Source organism: Carcharhinus amblyrhynchos, unplaced genomic scaffold (assembly GCF_965287045.1).
Source record: "Carcharhinus amblyrhynchos unplaced genomic scaffold, sCarAmb.v2.hapA scaffold_37, whole genome shotgun sequence".
Taxonomy (NCBI): domain Eukaryota; kingdom Metazoa; phylum Chordata; class Chondrichthyes; order Carcharhiniformes; family Carcharhinidae; genus Carcharhinus; species Carcharhinus amblyrhynchos.
Genome location: NW_027649778.1, coordinates 398,531 through 425,984, shown reverse-complemented (window position 1 = coordinate 425,984; position 27,454 = coordinate 398,531). Strand labels below are relative to the sequence as shown.

General features: G+C 49.1%; 1 protein-coding gene across 1 annotated transcript in view; it reads right to left on the bottom strand.

The window, feature by feature from the left end:
* Nucleotides 1-5,189: 5,189 nt before the first annotated feature.
* The window catches only part of shkbp1 (SH3KBP1 binding protein 1), a 38,425-nt gene continuing 16,160 nt past the window's right edge, over nucleotides 5,190-27,454 (bottom strand). Inside the window, exons 8-18 of the mRNA XM_080218364.1 lie at nucleotides 26,678-26,768; nucleotides 26,333-26,523; nucleotides 24,813-24,928; nucleotides 24,555-24,642; nucleotides 21,663-21,779; nucleotides 14,112-14,282; nucleotides 13,436-13,591; nucleotides 12,677-12,773; nucleotides 8,289-8,473; nucleotides 7,584-7,716; nucleotides 5,190-6,242 (exon numbers count right to left, since the gene is read on the bottom strand). Coding sequence (XP_080074490.1) covers nucleotides 5,666-6,242; nucleotides 7,584-7,716; nucleotides 8,289-8,473; nucleotides 12,677-12,773; nucleotides 13,436-13,591; nucleotides 14,112-14,282; nucleotides 21,663-21,779; nucleotides 24,555-24,642; nucleotides 24,813-24,928; nucleotides 26,333-26,523; nucleotides 26,678-26,768 — 1,922 coding nt within the window. The 3' untranslated portion in view covers nucleotides 5,190-5,665. The remainder of the gene's footprint in view (nucleotides 6,243-7,583; nucleotides 7,717-8,288; nucleotides 8,474-12,676; nucleotides 12,774-13,435; nucleotides 13,592-14,111; nucleotides 14,283-21,662; nucleotides 21,780-24,554; nucleotides 24,643-24,812; nucleotides 24,929-26,332; nucleotides 26,524-26,677; nucleotides 26,769-27,454) is intronic.

Here is a 27,454-nt window from a genome sequence, read left to right as displayed (position 1 = left end):
GCGGTGCTCCCTCGGCACTGACCCTCCGACGGTGCGGCGCTCCCTCGGTTCTGACCCTCTGACGGTGCGGCGCTCCCTCGGCGCTGACCCTCTGACGGTGCGGCGCTCCCTCGGCGCTGACCCTCTGACGGTGCGGCACTCCCTCAGCACTGACCCTCTGACGGTGCGGCACTCCCTCAGCACTGACCCTCTGACGGTGCGGCGCTCCCTCGGTTCTGACCTTCTGACGGTGCGGCGCTCCCTCGGTTCTGACCCTCTGACGGTGCGGCGCTCCCTCGGTTCTGACCCTCTGACAGTGCGGCGATCCCTCGGTTCTGACCCTCTGACGGTGCGGCGCTCCCTCGGTTCTGACCCTCTGACAGTGCGGCGATCCCTCGGTTCTGACCCTCTGACGGTGCGGCGCTCCCTCGGTTCTGACCCTCTGACGGTGCGGCGCTCCCTCGGTTCTGACCCTCTGACAGTGCGGCGATCCCTCGGTTCTGACCCTCTGACGGTGCGGCGCTCTCTCGGTTCTGCACTGCTTTATGAACCTGCGTTGTGTTGTATAAATTTGCTTTGATGTTTCTGAGGTAGGGAGAGGAAATGCATGAACCAGGTTTCTGCCATTGATGGTGTGACTGCTTGTTGTCATGTGGCTGAGCCGTCAGCATCAGGAGCGGAATGTGTTGGAAGCTCCAAATCTCAGACAGGAACTTTGCCGCTGAATCCTCCTGTGTTTCTGGGCCTGGGAAGGTGCTGATGGTAGGGGTTTGCACAGTGGCTGGTTAGGATTCAGAATGCACTGCCTAACAGTGAGCTGCAAGAAAACCCAACCCTGGCTTCCCAAAGAGAACTCGGCTGCACGGAGCGGTCAGAGGGCAGAGCTGAGTGTAACTGTCAGTATAAAACTAACTTACCGGCAAAGGTGATTGGTGGTTGCAGGTCACATTTGCATAGGTGCAGTTACTGCGACCAGAAGGTGGTTTGTGGAGGAGCTGCTGCGAAGGGACAGGTATGCTTTTTAAAAAACAAAATTGTACCACCTTTCCTACTACCTGCTGTGTGAAAAAATTGCCTTTCTGGACCCTTTTGTATTTCTCTCCTCTCACCTTAAACCTATGTCCTTTAGTTTTAGACTTCTCTACCTGTGGGAAAAGATATTGACTATCTCGCTGCTCTAAACCCTTCATTATTTTATAGACCTCTATAAGATCACTCCTAAGCCTCCTACGTTCCAGAGAAAATGTCCCAGTCTATTCAGCCTCCCCTTATAACTCAAACCATCAAGTCCCGGTCGCATCTTAGTAAATCTTTTCTGCACTCTTTCTAGTTTAATAATACCCTTTCTATAATAGGGTGACCAGAACTGTACACAGTATTCCAGGTGTGGCCTTACCAATGTCTTGTCCAACTTCAACAAGACGTCCCAACTCCTGTATTCAATGTTCTGACTGATGAAACCAAGCATGCTGAATGCCTTCTTCACCACTCTGTCCACCTGTGATTCCACTTTCAAGGAGCTATGAACATGTACCCCAGGATCTCTTTGTTCTGTAACTCTCCCCCATGCCTTACCGAGTAATTCCTGCCTTGGTTCAAATCGATCAAAATGCATCATCTCGCATTTATATAAATTAAACTCCCTCTGCCATTCATCAGCCCACTGGCCCAACTGATCAAGATTCTGTTGTAATCCTGGATAACCTTCTTCACTGCCCACTATGTCACCAATTTTGTTCTCATCTGCAAACTTATCAACCATACCCCCTAAATTCTCATCCAAATCAATTATATAAATGACAATTAACAGTGGGCCCAGCACTGATCCCTGAGGCACACCGCTGGTCACAGGCCTCCAGTTTGAAAAAACAACTCTCTACACCTGTCTTCAGTCATGAAGCCAGTTTTATATCCATTTAGATCTCTCACCCTGGATCCTGTGAGATTTAACCTTATGCAACAACCTATCATGTGGTACCTTGTCAAAGGCCTTGCTAAAGTCCATGTAGACAACATCAACCGCACTGCCCTCATCTACCTTCTTGGTTACCCCTTCAAAAAACTCAATCAAATTTGTGAGACATGATATTACACTCAAAGATCCATGCTGACTGTCCCTAATCAAAAATCAAAGTGAAGAATGTGGCCATCGATTCCACTACCTCTCACATGCAAAGCAAGCTCCCTGCCTTTTGAGTTAATTTTAAGTTAACTTCAGGAGAGAAGACAATGTCAGCCACGGAAGGAGAAGCTGGGGTGAGAATGGTTCCCTCCATGGAGAATATCAGTTGTATTTGACAGGAACATGGAAACTTCTGCACCATTTAACTTCATGAATTATTGGATTCACTGGGTTTAAGTTCACAAGTTGCTTGTCTGTGAATTGGATTCTAGTCCTGTCTCAAATAATGAGAAAGGAAGGTAGCAGATTCCATCAGCAACAACAGAGTTCAAGTCTGAACCTGATGGGACAAATGGCAACTTCAGCCACCCAAACTCTCCCATCAGTTTTGGGAGTGGAATTCTGTTCCTTTAGGTCATTGGTTTTCAGTAACTCAGGACATTTAAGATTGAAAATTTTAGCTGTGGTTCCGAACTCACCACATTCATTTGCAAGATTCATGTCCAGGATGTAAAAGCTTTCCTTGGTTGGCACAGTGGCATTGTGGTTAGCACTGCTGCCTCACAGCACCAAGGATCAGGATTCCATTCCTGGCTTGGGTCACTGTCTGTGTGGAGTTTAGACGTTCTCCCCGTGTCTGTGGGTTTCTTCCAGGTGCCCCAATTTCCTCCCAGTCTGAAAGATATGCTGGTTAGGTGGATTGGCCATGATTAATTCTCCCTCAGTGTCTTTTTAAAATCCATTTGTGGGACAGGGGTATCACTGGCTGGCCAGCATTTATTGCCCGTCCCTAGTTGTCCAAAGGCAGTTGAGAGTCAACCACATTGCTGTGGCTCTGGAGTCACATGTAGGGCAGACTGGGTAAGGACAGCAGATTTCCTTCCCTAAAGGACATTAGTGAACCAGATGGGTTTTTCCAAACAATGTTCATCAATAGATTCTTAATTCCAGATTTTTTTTATTGAGTTCAAGTTCCACATGTGCTGTGGTGGGATTCAAACCCGGGTCCCCAGAACATTATCTGAGTTTCTGGATTAATAGTCTAGCGATAATACCACGAGGCCATCACCTTCCTGAACAGACACCAGTGTGTGACAACTAGAGGATTTTCACAGTAACGTCATTGTGGTGTTAATGTAAGCCTACTCATGCCACTAAGTTTTGTGTTTAAAGTTTAATTGTTAGTCTTTGGTCCAATTATCCAACTTATATTGCATTGTATTATTACCACACAGATTTACCCATTGTCACTTGTGTTGTCTGGACTCTCAATCCTCCCACTCCAATACAATCCCACGTCTGACTTTCATCTCCCTTTTGTAAGTGAACAGCAGTGCCCTCTGGTGGAGAGTTTCAATGATTATTTTACAACATAACCCCTGCTGACCCTCATTCACTCTGAGTTAGCCTGCAGGATGGTATTGGTGTACAATGGTCACCTGGGCAGAAACGTATCAAATAGAATTCAACCCACAGATGGGTGAGATGTACTTGGGGACATCAAACAAGGCAAAGGATTAAACAATGAATAGGAGAATGCTGAGAGGTGTAGAGCAAGTGAGGGACCTCAGAATGAATGTCCACAGATCCCTGAAGGTAACATGACAGGATACATAAGAACCAGGAGCAGGAGTCGGCCATCTGGCCCCTTGAGCCTGCTCTGCCATTCAATAAGATCATGGCTGATCTTTTCGTGGACTCAGCTCCACTTACCCGCCCACTCACCATAACCCTTAACTTTTTTTGAACAGTAAAGGAATTATGTATCCTTGCCTTAAAAACATTCAATGAGGGAGCCTCAACTGGGCAGGGAATTCCACAGATTCACAACCCTTTGTGTGAAGAAGTTCCTCCTCAACTCAGTCCTAAATCTGCTCCCCCTTATTTTGAGGCTACGCCCCCTAGTTCTAGTTTCACCTGCCAGTGGAAACAACTTCCTGCTTCTATCTTATCTATTCCCTTCATAATCTTATATGTTTCTATAAGATCTCCCCTCATTCTTCTGAATTCCAATGAGTATAGCACAGTTTACTCAGTCTCTCCTCATAAACCAACCCTCTCAACTCTGGAATCAACCTAGTGAATCTCCTCTGCACCCCCTCCAGTGCCAGTATATCCTTTCTCAAGTAAGGAGACCAAAGCTGTACACAGTACTCCAGGTGTGGCCTCACCAGCACCTTATACAGCTGCAACATAACCTCGCTGTTTTTAAACTCCATCCCTCTAGCAATGAAGGACAAAATTCCATTTGCTTCTTAATTACCTGCTGCAGCTGCAAACCAACTCCTTGAGATTCCTACACAAGGACACCCAGGTCCCTCTGCACAGCAGCATGCTGCAATTTTTTACCATTTAAATAATAGTCCATTTTGCTGTTATTCCGACCAAAATGGATGACCTCACATTTACCAACCATGTACTCCATCTGCCAGACCCTCGCCCAGGTTGATAAGGTGGGGAATTAACCCATCTCTAATAACCCACAGGCAGTGTTGGCTCTAGAGTCACATGTAGGCCAGACCGGGTAAGGACGGCAGATTTCCTTCCCTAAAAAGGACATTAGTGAACCAGATGGGTTTTTCTGACAACGAACAATGGTTTCATGGTCAGCAGTAGATTCTTAATTCCAGATATTTTTTATTGAATTTAGATTCCATCATCTGCCGTGGCGGGATTCGAACCCGGGTCCCCAGAACATTGAGTTTCTGGATTAATAGTCCAGTGAGAATAGCACTGGGCCATCGCCCCCCCAGCCACCTGTGTCGCAATGTTGAAATCAGCACCACAATTAGCCAAAATCAGCAACTGTCAGGTTGAAGCTGAGATTACGTGGACCAACTGAAATTCTCAATTACAAAGCTGTGCGCGTGCGCTCTCTGTGCCCCGCGCGCTCTCTGTGCCCCGCGCGCGCTCTCTGTGCCCCGCGCGCGCTCTCGCTCCGTGCCCCACGCTCCGTGTGTGCTGTTTTAACTCTCAAACTGCCTGTGCCCCATTAAAAACAAAGAATTTTCAGCAGTTGTGAATCCAACATGTTGCTCGGACAAACATTGTGAATAACACCAGGATTAGAATGAAGAAACCAAAACAAAAAATCCTTCATTCTTTATTTAATTGTAGAAATTCTATCAGCACATGTGGCAACTGGAAAAACGTCAGAAGACATGAACTGTGTCATAGCCAGGAGAACGCTGACATTTTAAATCTTCAAAAATTAACACTTCAGGTGTTTATAAAGTGAACAAGGTCTTCATCAGGGAAAACATCTCAGGAACAAGATTCCGGAGATCAACACTTCACAACTTTCAGCCAATCAGGATCAGCTCTCGGGCTGGAATTCAGGGAGAAGGCGTCAATTTGGATCGGTCGATTTCTTTGCTGTCTTATGACAGGATCTCAAACATGAAGAGGTCAGTCAAAGGTCAGAAGCCAAATCAAACCGGAGGGTGGGATTGAAGATCTCCGATAAATTCTCTGCTGCGAGTACCCAACATCTCAAGAGCTGGAGCAGTCCATCACTGCGGTTTTGTCCAAGGATCACTGCACCCTAACAGCGGGCACTGATGGTCAGAACGAGGTCTCGTTCATCCTGGGTCTGGGGGAAGGAGTTGATTCAGTGGCTGGACTGAGAGGACTTGTTACTGATGACTGAGTCTCTGAGTTGGCACTTACCAACGGCGCACTGGGAGGGAGAGTTTTAACGGAGAGGGTCGGACTGACTGACGTACCTTTCAACCCCTGTACTGGGCTGGACTGAGCCGGGACTCTGCTTTTCAACAGTCTGTTGTCAGATTCACAGCTAAAGCGGTGCAGATCCACAGCACCAAACTCAGTGCAACGCGCCAACTCCTGACAACGCTCCACAAAGCTTCCTCGGTGCCCCACCCTGACATCACTGTCCGGAGCACCGTGTTCACCGCTCGGACACTCTGTCTTGACAGAGGAATTCTGTAATCTCACCAGCCGCGGGCTCCCAGTGGGAACGTCACTTCGATCCAATGAGTTTCGACTGGCAGCGTGAGACTGCAGACTGCACGCACTGGGAACTCTCTCTCGCTGTCTGACTGTGGGGCTGTCTCTCCAAAAGGCCCCTGTCGCACTCCGCATCCATTTCTCACGGAATCCATCCATCATTTGATATTGGCTGTTTTAACACAAAGGAAAAAAGGAAAAGGAATGGTAAGAAAACACACAGTCTTCATCTGAACATAAAAACCCTGCGATAAATGTAGTTAGAGACAGCAGTGAGTGGGCATACTACAGGTTGAGAGAAACACCAAGTTAATTATAGATTATTCATTTACTTCTGCTAACACTTGGGGCAACACAATGGTTAGCACGGCTGCCTCACAGCGTCAGGGACCCGGGTTCAATTCCCAGCTTGGGTCACTGTCTATGTGGAGTTTACACATTCTCCCCGTGTCTGCATGGGTTTCCTCCGGGTGTTCCGGTTTCCTCCCACAGTCTGAAAGACGTACTGGTTAGGGTGCCATGACCCGAACAGGTGCCAGAGTGTGGTAACTAGGGGATTTTCACAGTAACCTCATTGCAGTGTTAATGTAAGCCTTACTTGTAAGGTGCAACATTGAGGGCTGAAGGGCCTGTACTGTGCTGTAGTGTTCTATGTTTAATAAATAAATTTTTCCACTGTCAGTGAATATTCTAGTTATATAAGGCAGTTTTTTCTCCCACTCTACTCTAACCTTGAGTGAAAGGAATAACCAGGTGCCACAATTACCCTCACTACATTGAACGGGACTGAGATGATACTCAGGTTCGGGTAAGACCAGTTACTCTCAGTTCCCTCAAACACTGGATGCTTCAACACTGATATTTTCGTTCTGGGCTGGGTTGAATTCTCGATCCCTGATGTCCACAAGAACTAGGAGCAGGAGTCGGCCATCTGGCCCCTCGAGCCTGCTCCACCATTCAATAAGATCATGGCTGATCTTTTCATGGACTCAGCTCCATTTACCCGCCCGCTCACCATAACCCTTAATTCCTTTACTGTTCAGAAATCTATCTATCCTTGCCTTAAAAACATTCAACAAGATAGCTTCAACTGCTTCACTGGGCAGAGAATTCCACAGATTCACAACCCTTTGTGTGAAGAAGTTCCTCCTCAACTCAGTCCTAAATCTGCTCCCCCTTATTTTGAGGCCATGCCCCCTAGTTCTAGTTTCACCCGCCAGTGAAAACAACTTCCCTGCTTCTATCTTATCTATTCCCTTCATCATCTTATATGTTTCTATAAGATCTCCCCTCATTCTTCTGAATTCCAGTGAGTATAGCCCCAGTCTACTCCGTCTGTCCTCATAATCCAACCCTCTCAACTCTGGAATCAACCTAGTGAATCTCCTCCGCACCCCCTCCAGTGTAAGTATATCCTTTCTCAAGTAAGGAGACCAAAACTGTACACAGTACTCCAGGTGATAAAGTCTATAGGTCATTCTTCACTGAGTGAGTGGATTAATCAGGGAGTTACCTGGACAATGCGACCCGCAGCATGCTGGGGTGTGTGAGGGACTCTGCAGGGCTGATATCGGGAGTTTGTGTTAGTGCGAGGTCACATTGTTCCAGCTGCTGGAGGAGCTCCTGTCCCGTGGGGCCACCAGAATCTGGAGAACATTAAAACAAAACTCAAACACAAAAGAAATCTTCTCCTTCGCAACTAATCCCCTCCTGCTTCGATTCATGCATTGTGCGTGTGAGCTAACTGACTGCAGGAGGCATCACATCGCAACAAAAATCTGTCCTCAGGAGGAAGTGACAATCACTCCCAGCAAATTGTCACAATTCCACAAGGACTGAAGCAAAAGAGTCACCACCCTCCTCCCCCCATCTACAGCCACCCATACCCCAGACACACCCACACAACATCCCCCCAACACGCACCCTCCCAACCCCAGCCCCCCAGGCACACACCCAGAGAGGGGGGGAAGCAGCTGGAAGTGTTTCTTTGACTTGAAACAGACAGAGGGATTACGATTGCCCTTTGACCCCAGAGGCACCCTGTGGTTCCATCTCTCTATCTCCCAAGATGCTCTGGACATGACCTCCATGACCCCCTGCACACCCCAACTCTCCGTTTGCCATTTGACCCAGTGCCCCCCACTTCTGCACATCCCATAACGCTGTGTGTGGCACTCTCCCCTCCCACCCAACCACGTGCTTCCCCCGACCCCCTGACCTTGGTTTACTGCCTTGCCAGAGGCCTCCATGGCTGTGGTCAGATCCCACATCTGGATGCTTCCGTCAGAGTGTCCGGTGAAGAGGTAGCGGCGAGCTCGGGAACTGATCCGACTGGAACCCTCACACTCATGTACAGAGAAAGCAGTGATGGCAGTGCCGTCCACAGAGCGAATCACACAGATCCTGGGGGTGAATGAGACAGAAAGTGGGTGGCGGCGGGGGGTGGAAGAGAACAGACAGAGAGAGAGAGAGAGAGAGACACAGACAGACAGACAGACAACACGTCAGAGGGTGAGATGGGGAATTAAAGTTCAGAGTTTGGTTAGCTCACTGATTTTTCTCATTAAATGGATGACGTCCATTCTTACTCTGGAATCTCACCCAATTGTTCAGTGTTCAGGATAGCAGCCGGTGACTGGGATACAAAGCTGGGATGGCCTGTTACAGGTGTCCCTGAGCTCACTATAAACCTGGCGAATCGGCCACACTGGAACCACAGCAGTCAAACCACACAGCAAGCTCCCACAAACAGCAGTGATTAGCTGTATCTTAGTGACTTGGATTGGGAAATAGATGTTGTCCAAAGTCCCAGGGAACACTGCCTTTGCTTTTAAAAAATGTGTCCTGAAATAAAGCAAGTCTTTAGAATCCTAGGAAGTGTGTGATCTTTGTAAAGAAACCCCTCACCTATCCTAACCCCACTTTGCAGCAACTGCCCTTTGACCCTGAGCGTTACAACACGTCAGCTGCATGTCAGAGAGTTCAGGGTTGCTGCCCCGTTCCCCGCTGGGTGGGTTTCAAATCCTTCAACCCTCTGGTTCAAACGGATTACAATAACCATCAACATTCTGGGCTCGGATTTCACTCGCCTTCTTCACCTCCTGATCAGCCTGAACTGTGTGTTATCTGTGGACATTCACTCCAAGGTCCCTCACTCCCTCTACACCTCTCAGCATTCTCCCAGTCACTGTGTAATCCTTTGCCTTGTTTGACCTCCCCAAATCCATCACCTCGCACATCTCTGGGTCAATTCCATTTACCATGTTTCTGTCCCCCCAACCAGAGTAAACAGAACTCCAGTTCAACACCTTATCTGAGGAAGGATGTCCTTGCTATAGAGGGAGCACAGCGAAGGTTTACCAGGCTGATTCCTGGGATGGCAGGTCTGTCATATGAGGACAGACTAAGTCAATTAGGATTCTATTCACTGGGGTTTAGAAGAGTGAGAGGGGATCTGATAGAAACTTATAAAATTCTAACAGGGTTAGACAGGGTAGATTCAGAAAGAATGTTCCCGATGGTGGGGGAGTCCAGAACTAGGGGCCATTTTGGGGTAGCACGGTGGTTAGCACTGCTGCCTCATGGCACCAAGACCCCAGGTTTGATTCCTGGCTTGGGTCACAGTGTGTGGAGTTTGCACATTCTCCCCATGTCTGCACGCATTTCCTCTAGTTTCCTTCCACAGTCCAAAGATGTGCAGGTTAGGTGCTAAATTCCTCCTCAGTGTACCCGAACAGACACCAGAGTGTGGTGACCAGGGGATGATCACAGTAACTTCATTGCAATGTAATTTGAGGATAAGGGGTAAACCTTTTAGGACTGAGGTGAGGAGAAATTTCTTCACCCAGAGGGTGGGGAATGTGTGGAATTCACTCCCACTGAAAGTAGTTGAGGCCAAAACGTTGACTGATTTAAGAAATTAAGGGGAGATTAGGAGAGCCAGAAGAGGCTATGAGAAGGCCTTGTTGGGTAAGATTAAAGGAAAACCCTAAGGCGTTCTACAAATACATGAGGAGTAAAAGGATGAGATGTGAAGGAATAGGACCGATAAAAGGTGACGATGGGAAAGTTGTATAGAACCAGTAGAAATAGCAGAGGTTCTCAGTGAATACTTTGGTTTCAAGGTGGAAAAGGATCTTGGTGGGTGTAGTGCAGGTTTGTGGCAGTCTGAAAAGCTTGAGTGTGTGGACATTAAGAGAGAGGGACGTGTTGGAGATTCTGAATATCATCAAGTTAGATAAGTCACCGGGACCGGATGGGATGTACCCCAGGTTACTGTGGGAGGCGAGGGAAGAGATTGCAGAGCTTCCGGCGATGATCTTTGCGTCAGTGATGGAGATGGGAGAAGTTCAGGAGGATTGTGGATGTGGTTCCTATTTTCAAGAAAGGGAATAGGGATAGCCCAGGAAATTGTCGACCGGTGAGTCTAACCTCAGTCGTTGGTAAGTTGATGGAAAGGATCCTGAGACAGGATTTATGAACATTTAGAGAAGCATAGTATTATCAAAAGTAGTCAGCACGGCTTTGTCAAAGGCAGGTTGTGTCTTACAAGCCTGGTTTTTGAAAATGTGACTTGTCACACTGACAAAGGAAGAGCGGTGGATGTGGTTTATATGGACTTCAGCAAGGTGTTCGATAAGGTCCCCCATGCAAGGCTCATTGAGAAAGCGAGGGGGCATGGGATCCAAGGGGACGTTGCTTTGTGGATCCAGAACTGGCTTGCCGCAGAAGGCAGAGAGTGGTTGTGGATGGGTCTTTTCCTGCATAGAGGTCAGTCACCAGTGAAGTGCCCCAGGGATCTGTTCTGGGACCCTTGCTGTTTGTGATTTTTATAAATGACCTGGATGAGGAAGTGGAGGGATGGGTTGTTAAGTTTGCTGATGACACGAAGGTCAGAGGTGTTGTGGATAGTCTGGAGGGATGTCAGAAGTTGCAGCGGGACATAGATAGGATGCAAGACTGGGCGGAGAAGTGGCAGATGGACTTCAACCTGGATAAGTGTGTAGTGGTCCATTTTGGCAGGTCCAATAGGATGAAGGAATATAATATTAAGGGTAAGACTCTTAGCAGTGTAGAGGATCAGAAGGATCTTGGGGTCCGGGTTCATAGGACTCTCAAATCCGCTTCGCAGGTGGAGGATGTGGTTAAGAAGGCGTATGGTGTACTGGCATTCAATCAATCAAGGAACTGAGTTTAGGAGTCTGGAGAGAATGCTGCAGCTTTATAGGACCCTGGTCAGACCCCACTTGGAGTACTGTGCTCAGTTCTGGTTGCCTCATTACAGGAAGGATGTGGAAGCCATAGAAAGGGTGCAGAAGAGATTGACAAGGATGTTGCCTGGATTGGGTGGCATGCCTTGAGGATAGGTTGAGAGAGCTCAGTCTTTTCTCCTTGGAGAGACGAAGGATGAGGGGTGACCTGATAGAGGTGTATAAGATGTTGAGGGGTATTGATCGGGTAGACTCTCAGAGGCTTTTTCCCAGGGCTGAAATGGTCACTACGAGAGGACACAGGTTTAAGGTGCTGGGGAGTAGGTACAGAGGAGATGTCAGGGGTAAGATTTTCAGAGGGCGGTGGGTGAGTGGAATGGGCCGTCAGTGTTGGAGGCAAATTCGATAGGGTCTTTGAAGAGACTTCTGGATGAGTACATGGAACTTAATAGGATTGAAGGTTATAGGTAAGCCTAGTAGGTAGGGATATCATCAGTGCAACTTGTGGGCCGAAGGGCCTGTTTGTGCTGTAGTTTTTCGATGATTCTAAAATTAGCCCCAAGAGCTATATCTAAAAGGATCAAGGGATATGGGGGAAGGGGAAGGGGAAGGGGAAGGGGAAGGGGAAGGGGAAGGGGAGGGGGAGGGGGGGAAATCAGGATATTGAATTCAATGATCAGAATGGTGGGGCAGGCTGGAAGGGCTGAATGGCCTCCTCCTGCTTCTAGTTTCTATAAAGGCCTCTGCAACACTGCAGCACTCCTTCAGTATGGACGTAGGTTATATAACTCGCTTGAACCCTACACCCCTCTGAGGAGCTCATTTCTCCTTTAATTCTGGTCTCTTAAACATCATCCAATTTAAACCCCTCCGCCACCCCCCCCCCCCCCAAAAACCCCTCCTCCGCCACCCCCCCCCCCCCAAAAACCCCTCCTCCGCCACCCCCCCCCCCCAAAAACCCCTCCTCCGCCACCCCCCCCCCCAAAAACCCCTCCTCCGCCACCCCCCCCCCCCCAAAAACCCCTCCTCCGCCACCCCCCCCCCCAAAAACCCCTCCTCCGCCACCCCCCCAAAACCCCTCCTCCGCCACCCCCCCCCCCAAAAACCCCTCCTCCGCCACCCCCCCCCCCAAAAACCCCTCCTCCGCCACCCCCCCCCCCAAAAACCCCTCCTCCGCCACCCCCCCCCCCAAAAACCCCTCCTCCGCCACCCCCCCCCCAAAAACCCCTCCGCCACCCCCCCCCGCCAAAAACCCCTCCGCCACTCCCCCCCCCCCTCAAAACCCGCCGCCATCTCCCTTCCTCTCTGAGCTCTGGATGTAGCCACACTGTCGAGGTTTATAAGCTGCTGACGGACTGGCCGGTATTGGGATGTCGTTACCCAGATGCTTTATTACCTCTTCCCCGTCGAGGACAAACGCACAAAGATCTGATTCGTATCCGGAACAACTTTCTGAATGAAAACTTGCTCATCATCACGTTCCCCAAACGGGCCTGTAACAGAGAGGGAGACACAGAGAGAGAGAGAGGATCAGAGAGGGAGACACAGAGAGAGAGAGGATCAGAGAGGGAGACACAGAGAGAGAGAGGATCAGAGAGGGAGACACAGAGAGAGAGAGGATCAGAGAGGGAGACACAGAGAGAGAGAGGATCAGAGAGGGAGACACAGAGAGAGAGAGGATCAGAGAGGGAGACACAGAGAGAGAGAGGATCAGAGAGGGAGACACAGAGAGGATCAGAGAGGGAGACACAGGGAGAGAGAGAGAGAGGATCAGAGAGGGAGACACAGGGAGAGAGAGAGAGGAGATCAGAGAGGGAGACACAGAGACAGTACAAACGCACAAGCGCGAGTGTAAACCATTGCGACTGAAAGCTCGGCTCAGAAACGGTGATGGAATTTTGTTGCATTTTGCCGTCTGATTGCAGAGCTGCATAGATGGTTCACTCTTAACCAGCCAAATCACACCAAACTGTTACAGGAGTACAGGGGGAGGGGGCGCACACAGCTCTATTCTCAGGGGCAACGCCCCGGGGACCCCGGGCTTGGATCCCACCACTGCAGATGGTGAAATCCGAATGGAATAAAAATCTGGATTTTCAGATGCAGGTGAAGCGGTGGGAAAAGCCCAGGCTGGTGATATTTTGCTACCTCTTACCAATCTCCAATCCTGCTGAACAGCCTCCGTGTCCGTCCAAATCTTCCAGAGAGAGGATTTTAAACGATGCCAGTGGGGTGGAACCTGGCTGTGTAGAAATCATCCCTCGGAATCTGGTTACTGTCCACGTTCGCACATGGTTATTATCGGCACAGACTGAATAAAAACACAAACCACGTCATCTCATTAAGTACTGATTGTCATATGGCCAGTGGCCCCGTGAACCTCAGCTATTCATCTGGAGAAGACTTCACAACTTTAGCCTAATCTCATTGGCAGAGGCAAGGCACTAAACAGCAACTGCAGACTGGAATGGACCAATCATATTAATCATTGTAGAGATTGGGGAGGAAGGATTATGGTTTAGCAAAGTACACATCTGTACACATCTGTGCCCCTCCCTCGATGCGCACTCCCTCCCTGGACTCATTCTCTGTCTCCCCTCCTGTACACTCTCTCCCCGTCTCCCCTCCTGTACGCTTTCCCTCTCTCTCTCTGTACACATTGTTCATTAATCTCTGATCCCAACACTCTCCCGAGATGCAGCATTCACGGTGAATCTGCCCCAACTCCGCAGTGAGGGCAGGGGAGCCACAGAAAGTCCCTGAGTAGCAGGTCACGCAGGGTCGAGGGTCAAACTGCCGAGGGGAGGTTTGGGGAAACGGTGATTGCTTACCGGAGATGAGGTTTTTCTCAGAGAGTGTGATCTTTGTAATGGGACTCCGGTGAACAGTGAAGGTTTGGAAGAGTTGTGGACCAGATCCCACTGTCTCGGGGTGCTGCACAATCACACGGACCATTCCGGAACTTGTCCCGTATGCAATCTCAATCCAGTTTCCGCTGTCACCTGGCAGAAACAGCCACAAAAAAACAACTTCAGGTTATTCAAAGTCTGAGGCCAGCACTGAAGGAGCCAACACTGAAATTAAACCACTTTGACATTGTTTTAAAGAGCAGGAGTAGACCATTCAGCCCATCTAACCTGCTACACCATTTGATAAGATCACTCCTCATCTTGTGTTGTACTGTCCAGTCTATCCCGGTAGCCTTCACTCCCCACGAGTGAAGGATTCTCATTTCTCTGTTTAACTGTGAGGGCAGTGGCTATTACAAACTGTCAGACAGACCTTTGTAAAGTGGCCACAATTTAACATGAGACTGCGGCCATTTAATCTGGACAATATCAATCGTGTGTGAACATTTAAACTTGGACCTGTGACACTAACATCACATTGGATGAAGCAGCATTTTCTCCTCATCTCAATCCAAACTGTGCAGGTACCCTGTATCCTGAAACTGTGACCCCCCCCACCCCCCCCAACCTGGGTTCCAGACACCAACCCCAAGATGCGAAGATGTCGGCGTTGGACTGGGGTAAACGCAATTACAAGTCTCACAACATCAAGTTAAAGTCCAACAGGTTTATTTGATAGTAAACCCACGCGCTTTTCAGGGTTTGCCCCTTTGTCAGGTGAGTGAAGAGTTCTGGTCTCAAACAGAGCATATAAAGGCACACACAGTTTACAGAATACTGATTAGAATGCAACAACGATGGCATTGCTGTAACTGCCTCAGTACTCAACACTGACAACTGCTAGTTTCCAGATGCAATTTTACAACTCATCCACTTTATCCTGGACCACAATGTCTTTGCCTTCAACAACCAGTTCTTCATCCAGACACATGGAACAGCCACAGGGACCAAATTTACACCTCAATATGCCAACATCTTCATGCACAGGCTCGAACAAGACTTCTTCACTGCACAGGATCTTCAACAGATGCCATACACTAGATACATTGATGACATTTTCTTCCTTTGGACTCATGGTGAACAATCACTGAAACAACTATATGATGACATCAGCAAGTTCCATCCCACCATCAGACTCACCATGGACTACTTTCCAGGATTGGTTGTATTCTTGGACACATCTCCATCAAGGACGGTCACCTCAGCACCTCACTGTACCGCAAGCCCACAGACAACCTCACAATGCTCCACTTCTCCAGCTTCCACCCTAAACACGTTAAAGAAGCCATCCCCTACGGACAAACCCTCCGTAAACACAGGGTCTGCTCAGATGAGGAGGATTGTAACAGGCACCTCCAGATGCTGAAAGATGCCCTCACAAGAACAGGATATGATGCTCAACTCATCAATTGACAGTTCCGATGTGCCACAGAGAAAAACCGCACCGACCTCCTCAGAAGACAAACACGGGATACGATGGACAGAGTGCCCTTCGTCGTCCAGTACTTCCCCGGAGCGGAGACGCTATGACAATGGATGAATGAACACTGCTCGACAATCACCAGGCAAGACTGTTCCTTTCCTGTTGGTGAACACTTCAGCAATCATAAAAGCATTCGGCCTCTGATCTTCGGGTAAAAATGTTCTCCAAGGCAGCCTTCACGACACACGACAGCGCAGAGTCACTGAGCAGAGACTGATAGCCAAGTTCCGCACACGAGGACAGCCTCAACCAGGATCCTGGGTTCATGTCACACTGACCCCCATGACTTGCAACATCTCACTTAGCATTAAACATAGGTTATCTCCACTCACATTGTCTGCACCTTTAAGAATTGATTAGCTGTAAAGATTCACATTGTAATCAGTATTTTGTAAACTGAGTGTGTGCCTTTATATGCTCTGTTTGTGACCAGAACTCTCCACTCACCTGATGAAGGGGCAAACCCTGAAAGCTTGTGGGTTTACTAACAATAAACTTGTTGGACTTTAACTTGGTGTTGAGAAACTTCTTATTCCACCAGTCTATCCGGCCCTGTCAGAATTTTGGACATTTCAGTGAGATCCCTTCCTGTGGGAACAGGCGCTGTCAACGTGATATCTCCTCACACAATAATCCCCCAGGAATCAGTCTGGTGAACCTGAGACTGAATTGGGCCCAGACGTATAAACACAGTGGCTGCCAGAGCAGGTCAGAGGCTGGGAATACTGCTGTAAGTAACGCACCTCCCGATTCCCCAAAGCCTGTCCACCATCTACAAGGCACAAGTCAGGAGTGTGATGGAATACTCCCCACTTGCCTGGATGGGGGCAGCTCCAACAACACTCAAGAAGCTCCACACCGTCCAGGACAAAGCTCGGTTGGCATCATATCCACACTCACTCCCTCCACCACCGACACTCAGTAGCAGCAGTGTGTACCAACTACAAGATGCACTGCAGCAATTCACCAAAGATCTTTAGACAGCACCTTCCAAACCCGCAATCACTTCAATCTAGAAGGACAAGGGCAGCAGATACATGGGAACAGCACCCCCTGCAAGTTCCCCTCCAAACCACTCACTGTCCTGACTCGGAAATATAATCGGCTGTTGCTTCACAGTCGCTAGGTCAAAATCCTGGAATTCCCTCCCTAACAGCACTGTGGGTGCACCTACACCACATGGACTGCAGCAGGTTCAAGAAGGCAGCTCATCACCACCTCTGAAAGGCATTAAATGTTGGCCTGGCTAGCGATCCCCACTGCCTGTTAGTGACAAAAATTATTATACTGGACAAAAGCCTTCCTTCCCTCGGAGCGGTTATAGAATCCCTACAGTGCAAAAGGGGGCCATTCAACCCATCGAGTCTGCACTAACCACAATCCCACCCAGGCCCTATCCCAGTAACCCCACACATTTACCCTGCTAGTGAGGTGGTCCACTTTGGTAGGAATAATGGTAGGAAGGACTATTACTTACGGGGTGAAAAACTGCAGCAGGCGACGGTGCAGAGGGACCTCGGGGTCCTTGTGCATGAGTCACAAAAACCCAGCTTGCAGGTGGTCAGGAAGGCAAATGGGATGCTGGCCTTCATAGCGAGGGGGATTGAATATAAAAGTAGGGAGGTCTTGCTGCGGCTGTATAGGGCATTGGTGAGGCCGCAGCTGGAGTACTGTGTGCAGTTTTGGGCGCCGCACCTGCGCAAAGATATTTTGGCCTTGGAGGGAGTGCAGAGGAGGTTTACTAGGCTGATACCGGAGTTGAGGGGGTTGAACTATGAGGAGAAGCTGAATAAACTGGGCTTGTACTCGTTAGAGTTTAGAAGAATGAGAGGAGATCTCATTGAGACGTATAAGATGATGAATGGGATGGATAGGATAGAGGTGGAAAGACTCTTCCCGCTCAAAAAAGACAATAGGACTAGGGGGCACAGCCTCAAGATAAAAGGGGGGTGGTTTAGAACAGAGTTGAGGAGGAACTTCTTCACTCAAAGGGTGGTGAATCTCTGGAATTCTCTGCCCGTTGAAGTGGTGGAGGCTGCCTCGCTAAATATATTTAAGACGCGGGTTGATGGGTTTTTGATAAGAGAGGGGATTAAGGGTTATGGGGAGAGGGCGGGAAAGTGGAACTGAGCAGCGACAGATCAGCCATGATCTTATTGAATGGCGGGGCAGGCTCGAAGGGCTAGATGGCTTACTCCTGCTCCTATTTCTTATGTTCTAATGTTCTAATCCCCTGACATGAAGGGTCAATTTTAGCACAGCCAGTCTATCTAACCCACACATCTTTGGACTATGGGAGGAAACAGGAGCACTCGGAGGAAACCCATGCAGACATGGGGAAAATGTGCAAACTCCGCACAGACAGTGGCCCAAGCCGAGAATCGAACCCAGGTCCCTGGCACTGTGAAGCAGCAGTGTTAACCCACTGTGCCATGATTTATTCTCATCAACAATCTCATCCGATTGCCTGAAGAGTGAACGGATACAGGTGGGAATGACTGGTTTGTGACTTGTTGCTGCTGTCGAGGTATCCAGTGATTTGCATTTGACGTCCATCTAATTGGCATTTTGTTTCTGATCGCTGGCCAACACTACCACCTGCTGGTCATCTGGCTTACTGCAAAAACCTTCCACACACCTGACGAAGGAACACCGTTTCCGAAAGCTTCTGGGATTACTATCAAATGATAGTTGATCGGCGCAACTTGTGGGCCGAAGGGCCTGTTTGTGCTGTAGTGTTCTATGTTCTAAATAAACTGCTTGGACTTAAAACCTGGTGTTGAGAGACTTCTTACTGTGTTTACTGCAAAAACAGCATCTGCTTGTGAAAAAGATTTCACTTTACATTTAAACAAATGATCAAAATCACCAGAAATCTCTCACTGATTCTTCTTGGAAAACTCAGCGAGGTGTTTTGTACACAGCAAGATCCCAGAATCAGCAAAGAGATGGGTTATTGGTTCCAAACCGGCACTTCCAAAGTACCTCAGCACCTTGAACAGTGACATGGAGTGGGCAAACAAAACTACAATGGATGTTTGAGGTGAGGGATGCTGTCAGTGTCCCTGCTGATCTCACCTGTGGGAAGGGCATCCATCTCCAGCTCCTCAAAAACCGCCTTAGGGAACTGGAGCTGGAGCCGGAGCCGGATGAACTTTGGATCATTCAGGAGGCAGAGGTGATCAGAGATAAAACATCAGGGATTTGGAGACTCCGAGAAATGAAAATAGATGGGTGACAGTGAGAGGGGCTGGGAGGAAGCAGCCAGTGTGGGGACCCCCTGTGGTTGTTCCCTCAGCAACAAGTATTCCACGTTGGACACTGTTGGGGGATGGGGGAGGGGTGACCTACCAGTGGTAAACCGGAGTGGCCGGACCTCCAGCACTGAGTCCGTCCCTGTGCCCCAGAAGGGAAGGGAGGAGAGCAGGAGAGCAATAGTAATTGAGGACACGATGGTTAGAGGGACAGAGAGGAGGTTCTGTGGCAGCAAAAGAGACTCACGGATGGTCTGATGCCTCCCGGATGCAAGAGTCCGTGATGTCCCGGACCGTGTTTTCAGGATCCTTAAGGGGGAGGGGATCAGTCACAGGTTGTGGTCACATCGGTACCAATGGTGTAGATAGAAGGAGGGATGAGGATTTAAAACAGGAATTTAGGGAGTTAGGATGGAAGCTGGGAGTCGGGACAAAGCATGTTGTCATCTCTGGTTTGTTGCTGGTGCCACGTGTTAGTGAGCTGAGGAACAGGGAGAGAGAGAGAGCAGATTAACCTGTGGCTGCAGGGATGGTGTCGGAGAGAGGGTTTCATTTACCTGGATAATTGGAGCACATTCTGGGGAAGGTGGGACCTATACAAACAGGACGGTTTGTACCTGAACCAGAGGGGCACTAATATCCGGGGAGGGAAATTTGCATCGGCTCTTCGGGGGGGTTTAAACTAATTTATCAGGGGGATAGGAAAATGAGACATAGTCCAAAAGCCAGTGTTGAGGGTCGTGAGGCACTGAGGAAGGTACCAAGGTCGCAGGAGTGTACAGGCAGACAGGATGGTGGGTTGAAGGAGCATCAGGAGTAAGGTAGGTGAACTTGGAGTGTGGATTGGTGCTTGGGACTATGATGTTGTGGCCATTACGGAGACATGGTTAGAACAGGGACGGGAATGGTTGTTGGCAGTTCCAGGGTATAGATGTTTCAGTAAGAGTAGGGAAGGTGGTAAAAGAGGTGGAGGAGTAACATTGTTAATCAAGGATAGTTTAACGGCTGCTGAAAGGCATTTCGAGGGGGATCTGCCGACTGAGGTAATATGGGCTGAAGTTAGAAATAGGAAAGGATCGATCACGTTGTTAGGAGTTTTCTATCGGCCCCCAAATAGTAATAGAGATGTGGAGGACGAAATGGCAAAGCAGATTATGGATAGGTGTGGAGGTCACAGGGTCGTTATCATGGGTGACTTTAACTTTCCAAATATTGATTGGATCCTTTATAGGTCGAATAGTTCGGATGGGACACTTTTTGTACAGTGTGTGCAGGAGGGTTTCCTGACAATATGTGGATAAACCGACAAGAGGTGGGACCACATTGGACTTGGTTCTGGGTAATGAACCGGGCCAAGTGTTAGATTTGTTTGTGGGAGAGCACTTTGGAGATAGTGACCACAATTCGGTGTCTTTTATTATTGTAATGGAGACGGATAGGGTCACAAGACAGGGTAAGGTTTATAATTGGGGCAGGGGTAATTATGAGGCGATTAGGCAAGAATTAGGGAGCATAAGATGGGAACAGAAACTGTCAGGTATGGGCACAAACGAAAAGTGGAGCTTTTTCCGGGGAACAAATACTGTGTGTCCTTGATAGGTATGTCCCTGTCAGGCAGGGAGGAAACGGCCGAGTGAGGGAACCATGGTTCAGAGGAGGTTGAATGTCTTGTCAAGAGGAAAAAGGAAGCATGTGTAAGGATAAGAAAACAAGGTTCAGTTGGGTTGCTTGGGGATTACAAGATAGCAAGGAATGAGTTAAAGAAAGAGTTTAGAAGAGCTAGGAGGAGGCATGAAAAGTCGTTGGTGGGTTGGATTAAGGAAAACCCCAAGGCTTTTTACTCTTATGTGAGAAATACAAGAATGACCAGGGTGAGGTTAGGGCCAGTCAAGGATAGTCGTGGGAACTTGTGCATGGAGTCAGAAGAGACAGATGAGGTGATGAATGAATACTTTTCTTCAGTGTTCACTAAGGAGAGGGGTAATGTTTTTGAGGATGAGTGCGTGATACAGGCTGATAGGATGGAGGAGGTAGATGTTCTGAGGGAAGATGTATTAGCAATTTTGAAAAACCCGAGGGTGGATAAGTCCCCTGGGTCAGATGGGATACATCCTAGGATACTTTGGGCAGCAAGGGATGAGATTGTGGAGCCTTTAGCTTTGATCTTTGGGTCCTCACTGTCCACAGGGATAGTGCCAGAGGACTGGAGAGTGGCGAATGTTGTTCCTCTCTTCAAGAAAGGAAATAGGAATGATCCTGGTTTATAAGATGAGGGGGATTGATAGAGTGGACGTGTAGAGACTATTTCCTCAGGTGGATGTAGCTGTTACTAGGGGGCATAATTATAAGGTTCATGGGGGGAGATATAGGAGGGATGTCCGAGGTAGATTCTTCACTCAGAGTGGTTGGGGTGTGGAATACACTGCCTGCTGTGATAGTGGAGTCAGACACTTTAGGAACTTTTAAGCAGTTATTGGATAGGTACATGGAGCACTCCAGAATGATAGGGAGTGGGATGGCTTGATCTTCGGTTTGGACATAGCTCAGCACAACATTGAGGGCTGAAGGGCCTCTACTGTGCTGTACTGTTCTATGTTTCTACGTATAATGAATAATGGTGCCTCTGACAATGCGGCACTCTCTCTGTTAGGCTGCGCTGTCACAGTGTTCCACCCATAAGACAACTGATACATTCTCACATTGTAAAGCAGAATTCACAGAGAAATGGTCACTCACTGGTCTTTGGGGTGAGATAGACACTGAGGGCTGTGATGGCATCTTCATAGGGGTCACAGTAAAGTTCTGTAACAAGCAAATCGTTGTCCTTTATCCGAAGGGGAAACTTCTGCACATCTGCAAAATAAACGTCACTCCAATTTGAGAATTAGCCCACCAACACCTCAACTTTCTCAGAAAACTAAGGAAATTTGGCATGTCAGCTATAATTCTCACCAACTTTTACAGATGCACCATAGAAAGCATTCTTTCTGGTTGTATCACAGCTTGGTCTGGGCTCCAGCTCTGCCCAAGATCACAAGGAACTACAAAAGGTCATGAATGAAGCCCAATCCATCACACAAACCAGCCTCCCATCCATTGACTCTGTCTACACTTCCTATTGCCTTCGAAAAGCAGCCAGCATAATCAAAGACCCCGCATATTCTCTCTTCCACCTTCTTCCTGAAGGAAGACGACAAGTTCTCCACACACCTAGCTATGACTGTAACACTACATTCTGTACTCTCTCGTTTCCTTCTCTATGAACAGTATGCTTTGTCTCTATAGCAGGCAAGAAACAATACTTTTCACTGTCAAACCAAAAATCAGAATGTTAAACTATTGAAAGACAGACCATCACAGATCCCCCAGATAGAGAATGTACAGCCAGGAGGTCATTCAGACAGATATCGGTGTCTGTGAGACTAATCCCATATTCCAGCTCCTGTTCTGTATACCTGTTGGGAATGACATTTCAGGGGAATATCTGTTTACTTGTGAAACCTGATGAGGTTTCTGCCGCTCTTTCAGGTGGCCAATAACCTCAATGCTAATAGCTTCTCTTGCTCTAACCCTTTCACCAATATGTTAATTCTCTGCTCCCAGTTATTTCCTCTCTGCTGGAGGTCCGGACCATTTTCATTGTCTACAAAAGGACGGTGTTCTCATGTGAGAGATGTTGTTGCTTTCATTGATGAAGATGAACATCTTGCTAAGGCCATCCCCACACCCCCACTTCTTGCCTTCAGACAACCGTACAACCCCAAACAAACCATTGTCCGCAGCAAACTACCCAGCCTTCAGGAGAACAGTGACCACAACACCACACAACCCTGCCACAGCAACCTCTGCAAGACATGCCGGATCATCGACATGGATGACATCATCTCATGTGAGAATACCACCCACCGGGTACACGGTACATACCCTCGCAACTCGGCCAACACTGTCTACCTGATACGCTGCAGGAAAGGATGTCCCGAAGAACGGTACCTTGGGGACACCATGCAGATGCTATGACAACGGATGAATGAACATCGCTCGACAATCACCAGGCAAGACTGTTCCCTTCCTGTTGGCGAACACTTCAGTGGTCACGGGCATTCAGCCTCTGACCTTCAGGTAAACATTCTCCAAGGTGGCCTTCATGACACGCGACAGCGCAGAGTCGCTGAGCAGAGACTGATAGCCAAGTTCCGCACATGTGAGGACCGCCTCAACAGGGATCTTGGGTTCATGAGCAACTATCTGTAACCCCCGTGACTTGCCTGGGTTTGCAAAATCTCACTTACTGTACTGTCTGGAGACAATACACATCTCTTTAACCTGATGCTGTCTCCACTCACATTGTCTGCATCTTTAAGACTTGAACAGCAGGTTAGTTGTAAAGACTCACATTCTAATCAATAATCTGTAAGCTGTGTGTGCTGTTATAATGTGGAGATGCCGGCGTTGGACTGGGGTAAACACAGTAAGAAGTCTGACAATGCCAGGTTTAAGTCCAACCGGTTTATTTGATAGTAAACTCACAAGCTTTCGGGTTAGTCCCTTTGTCAGGTGAATGGAGAGTTCTGGCCTCGGACAGAGCACATAAAGCACAGACAGTTTACAGATTACTGATTACAATGCAAATTTTTACACCTAACCTGCTGTTCAAGTCTTAAAGTGGCCGACAGTGTGAGTGGAGGGAGCACTGATCCCAGGTTCTGAGACCAGAACTCTCCATTCACCTGACGAAGGGACTAACCCCGGAAGCTTGTGGGTTTACTATCAAATAAACCTGTTAGACTTTAGCCTGGTTTTGAGAGACTTCTTACTGTGTTTATCCCAGTCCAACGCTGGCATCTCCTCACAGGAAACGCAGTCTTACAGGCCAACTCCAATGATTCCACTTACCCCCCCAACCCCTCCTCCACCCCCTCCCTCCACCCCCCCCTCCTCCACCCAACCCCCCCTCCTCCACCCACCCCCCCCTCCTCCACCCTCCACCCACCCCCCCCTCCTCCACCCTCCACCCACCCCCCCCTCCTCCACCCTCCACCCACCCCCCCCTCCTCCACCCTCCACCCACCCCCCCCTCCTCCACCCTCCACCCACCCCCCCCTCCTCCACCCTCCACCCACCCCCCCCTCCTCCACCCTCCACCCACCCCCCCCTCCTCCACCCTCCACCCACCCCCCCCTCCTCCACCCTCCACCCACCCCCCCCTCCTCCACCCTCCACCCACCCCCCCCTCCTCCACCCTCCACCCACCCCCCCCTCCTCCACCCTCCACCCACCCCCCCCACCCTCCTCCATCCACCCCCCCCCCCACCCTCCTCCATCCACCCCCCCCCCCACCCTCCTCCATCCACCCCCCCCCCACCCTCCTCCATCCACCCCCCCCCCCCAAACTCCTCCATCCACCCCGCTCCTCCTCCCCCCCCCCCCCCCCACCCTGCTCCTTCTCATACATTAATTTAAACTAATTGGTCAGAATCCAAACATTTCATGTGACAGGAACCACGTCAGGTACTAAAGGTATCAAGCAGCCCCACACAGGCACAGGATTTCTCTCTGCCCCAGTACAATACCCTGATCAGAGGGAAATCCAGGGTGGGTGGGGTGGGGGAGTAAACACGTCCCACTTACCAATGTAGTAAATCGATCCATTATTACAGCCCAGGATGAGCAGGGAGCCGGCTGTGTCATAACTGTTTATCGGAACCACATCCTGAATCTGTGGGAGAGACAAGCAGCAGTGAGAGTGGGGGGGGGGTGGGGGGAGAGAGGTGGGAGGTGGGGGGGTGGAGGGTGGGAGTGGCGGAGCGAGCGGCCCCATGGGGGAGGGTGGGGGTGGCAGAGTGAGTGACCCCAGGGGGAAGGGGGAGAGGGGAGTGAGTTACGAACCTGCCAGTGCTTGGTGACTGCGTTCCACACTCCCACTTTGCCAGTGTGACTGGTTGCAATCAACTGACTCCCCACAAAGAACAAAGATTCCACTGGAACACCAAGGCTGAAGATTCCTGCACAGAGAAACAGGGAAAAAAATCGGGGGTGGGGGGAGAGACAGAGACAGAGAGTTAGTTAGGTCACAAACCAGAGCTCAGGACATCAGCAAATCTCAATGTCTGATAGGAAAAAAAAGAGAGTAGAGTATCGACCTGAAACTTCAACTTTGTTCCTTTTCTGACAGATTCTGGAAGACCAGTGTTTCAATAAGAATATAAAACTGTTTTTAAAGATTGCAGGTAGAGGTCTCTCTCTCTCTCACACACAAACACACACAGCCCCCCCCCCCCCCCCCCCGCCCCCGGGGTACGAGTCCCACACAATTGCCACTTGTTCCAATTCACAGTTGTTCATATGTATGTTTGCATGGCACAGTGGTTAGCATGGGGCAGGGACCAAGGATTTCTGACTTGGGTCACCGTGTGGAGCTTGCAAACTCTCCCCACGGATTTCCTCCCACAGTCCGAAAGACATTTTGGTTAGGTGCTTTGACCGTGCTAAATTCTCCCTCAACGTACTGTATTGGTGTCGAAGTGTGGCGACTAGGGGATTTTCACAGTAAACTCATTGCAGTGTTAATGTCAGCCTTACCTGTAACACTAAAACTTGGAGGGAAAGGGTTAATGAATTGTGTATCTGGAGTGTATCACAAACATAGCCCTTCATCATAGCTGATCTTCCCAGGCTTATATTGCTACTGGCATTAATGTAAGTTATTTGTTCACGTTTTACACGCTTTAACTCTGGTTTTTATAACAGCAGATAGTTAACTACAAACTAAACTAAACAGTTATTAATCACTAAATTAAATCACTAAAATACAGCACTTCAGATGCTAGAAATCTGAAACTAAAACAGTAAGTGCAGGAAAAGACTCAGCAGATCAGGAATGTTTGTGAAGAGAGACACAGTTAACATTCTGTCAGCAGGGGGATGGGATGGTAATTAGGGAATTCCTGGGAACAGTGGCTTGATGTTTGAGGTGATGATCCAGGGGAAAGAAGTGTCTGAAAATCAATACTGAGGCTGTGGAAGGTGGCGGTCACTCTCGCTGACACAGACAACACGGCCTTTCCCAGTGGGTTCGCTCGAGAGTAAAGAGATGTGGACAGTTTAGTGGGGGGAGACAGAGCGGATGAGAGGAGGGCGGGGCAGGTGAAGGCAGAGTGGGGAAATTAAGATGCGTTCTCAGGAAGATCAGGAGCAGCAAGCCAGGAGGAGGGAGAATAAACCGGAAAATTCTGCAATTAATTCCCAAGTGTCAGCCTGCTGGCTCTCCAGTTGGGTTGGGCAACAGATTCTCTGATCCAAAGGCTGGTACAGTGGCCATATTTCCCCAGTTGAAACAGCAGCATCCAGGACACCAGAAACCTCTTCAACTTCCCTTCCGTTGCGATGCAGTGACTTGAAAGACATACCGATCTCATTCCCACTGCCACCTTCGTGAATGGCCCACAGGATAATCTCACTGCAAGAGGCCACAGCCACCATCTTGTCATTGTCTCCCAGAGAGCCGCCCATGACTCTGGCGTTCAGTGCCACGCGCTCAATCACCCAGTCTAGACGGGGGCTGGAGAACACTTGCTGCCAACCTGATGACTCCTTCAGTCTGAAGAACAAAAAACAGGACAAGGTGAGGAGACAACAAGAGAAAGGTGGCCTCAGGTGCTCAGCCACGGTCCGGAACGTTCCACAGAAAAAGAGAAAATCAATTGGCGAACAGGAAGGCAGGGTGAGGTGACGTTTGGGTTTTGCAAATTCACCTGTAACACACGACAAACTGCGTGTAAGCGACTGCGATCCAGTTGTGGTGGCCTCGGATAATCCGTACCATCCCTGGGTGGGCCGTCAAACCTGTGCAAGGAGAGGGAAGCAGTTCGAGTTACACACACACACACACACAGTCTATCGAGTACCTACACTGATCAAACGCTCCTCTGGATTTCAATCCTGATTAATTACTGCCTCAGTCAGAGATTCTGTTACCCAAGACCAAACCTCCTGGGAAGCTATTAGCAGGAGCAGCCGTTCCACAGACTGGGAGAATTCCTGCTGCTATCCTTGGGCTGCAGCCAGAAATTCAGCTGGTCCCAGGGTCCTGGCTCACCATTGGGCAGGTCCCAGACAAGCCACATTGAGCAGCATGGCAGTCTCAATAGCATCCCATCCACAAACATTCACTCCCTCCACCAGCGGTACTCAGTGGCAGCCGTGTGTACCATCTACACCATGCACTGCAGCAACTCAAAGCTCCTTTGACTGCACTTTCCAAACCCATAATCCCATCTAGAAGGGCGAAGGGCAGCAGATTCCTGAAAATATCACAACTTGCAAGTTCTCCTTCAAACTGCTCATCATCTGAAGTTGGAAATATATCACCATTCCTTCAGAGTTTCTGGGTGCATCTCTAACAGCTGTGGGTGTGCCTACACCTCAGGGACCACACCTTAAAAATCAGTAAAGCTGATGTGGTTCGAGTTAATAAATTAAGAGAAGCAGGTATTAGTGATTTGGGTCACATTCCCTGCCCTCCTCTCCCA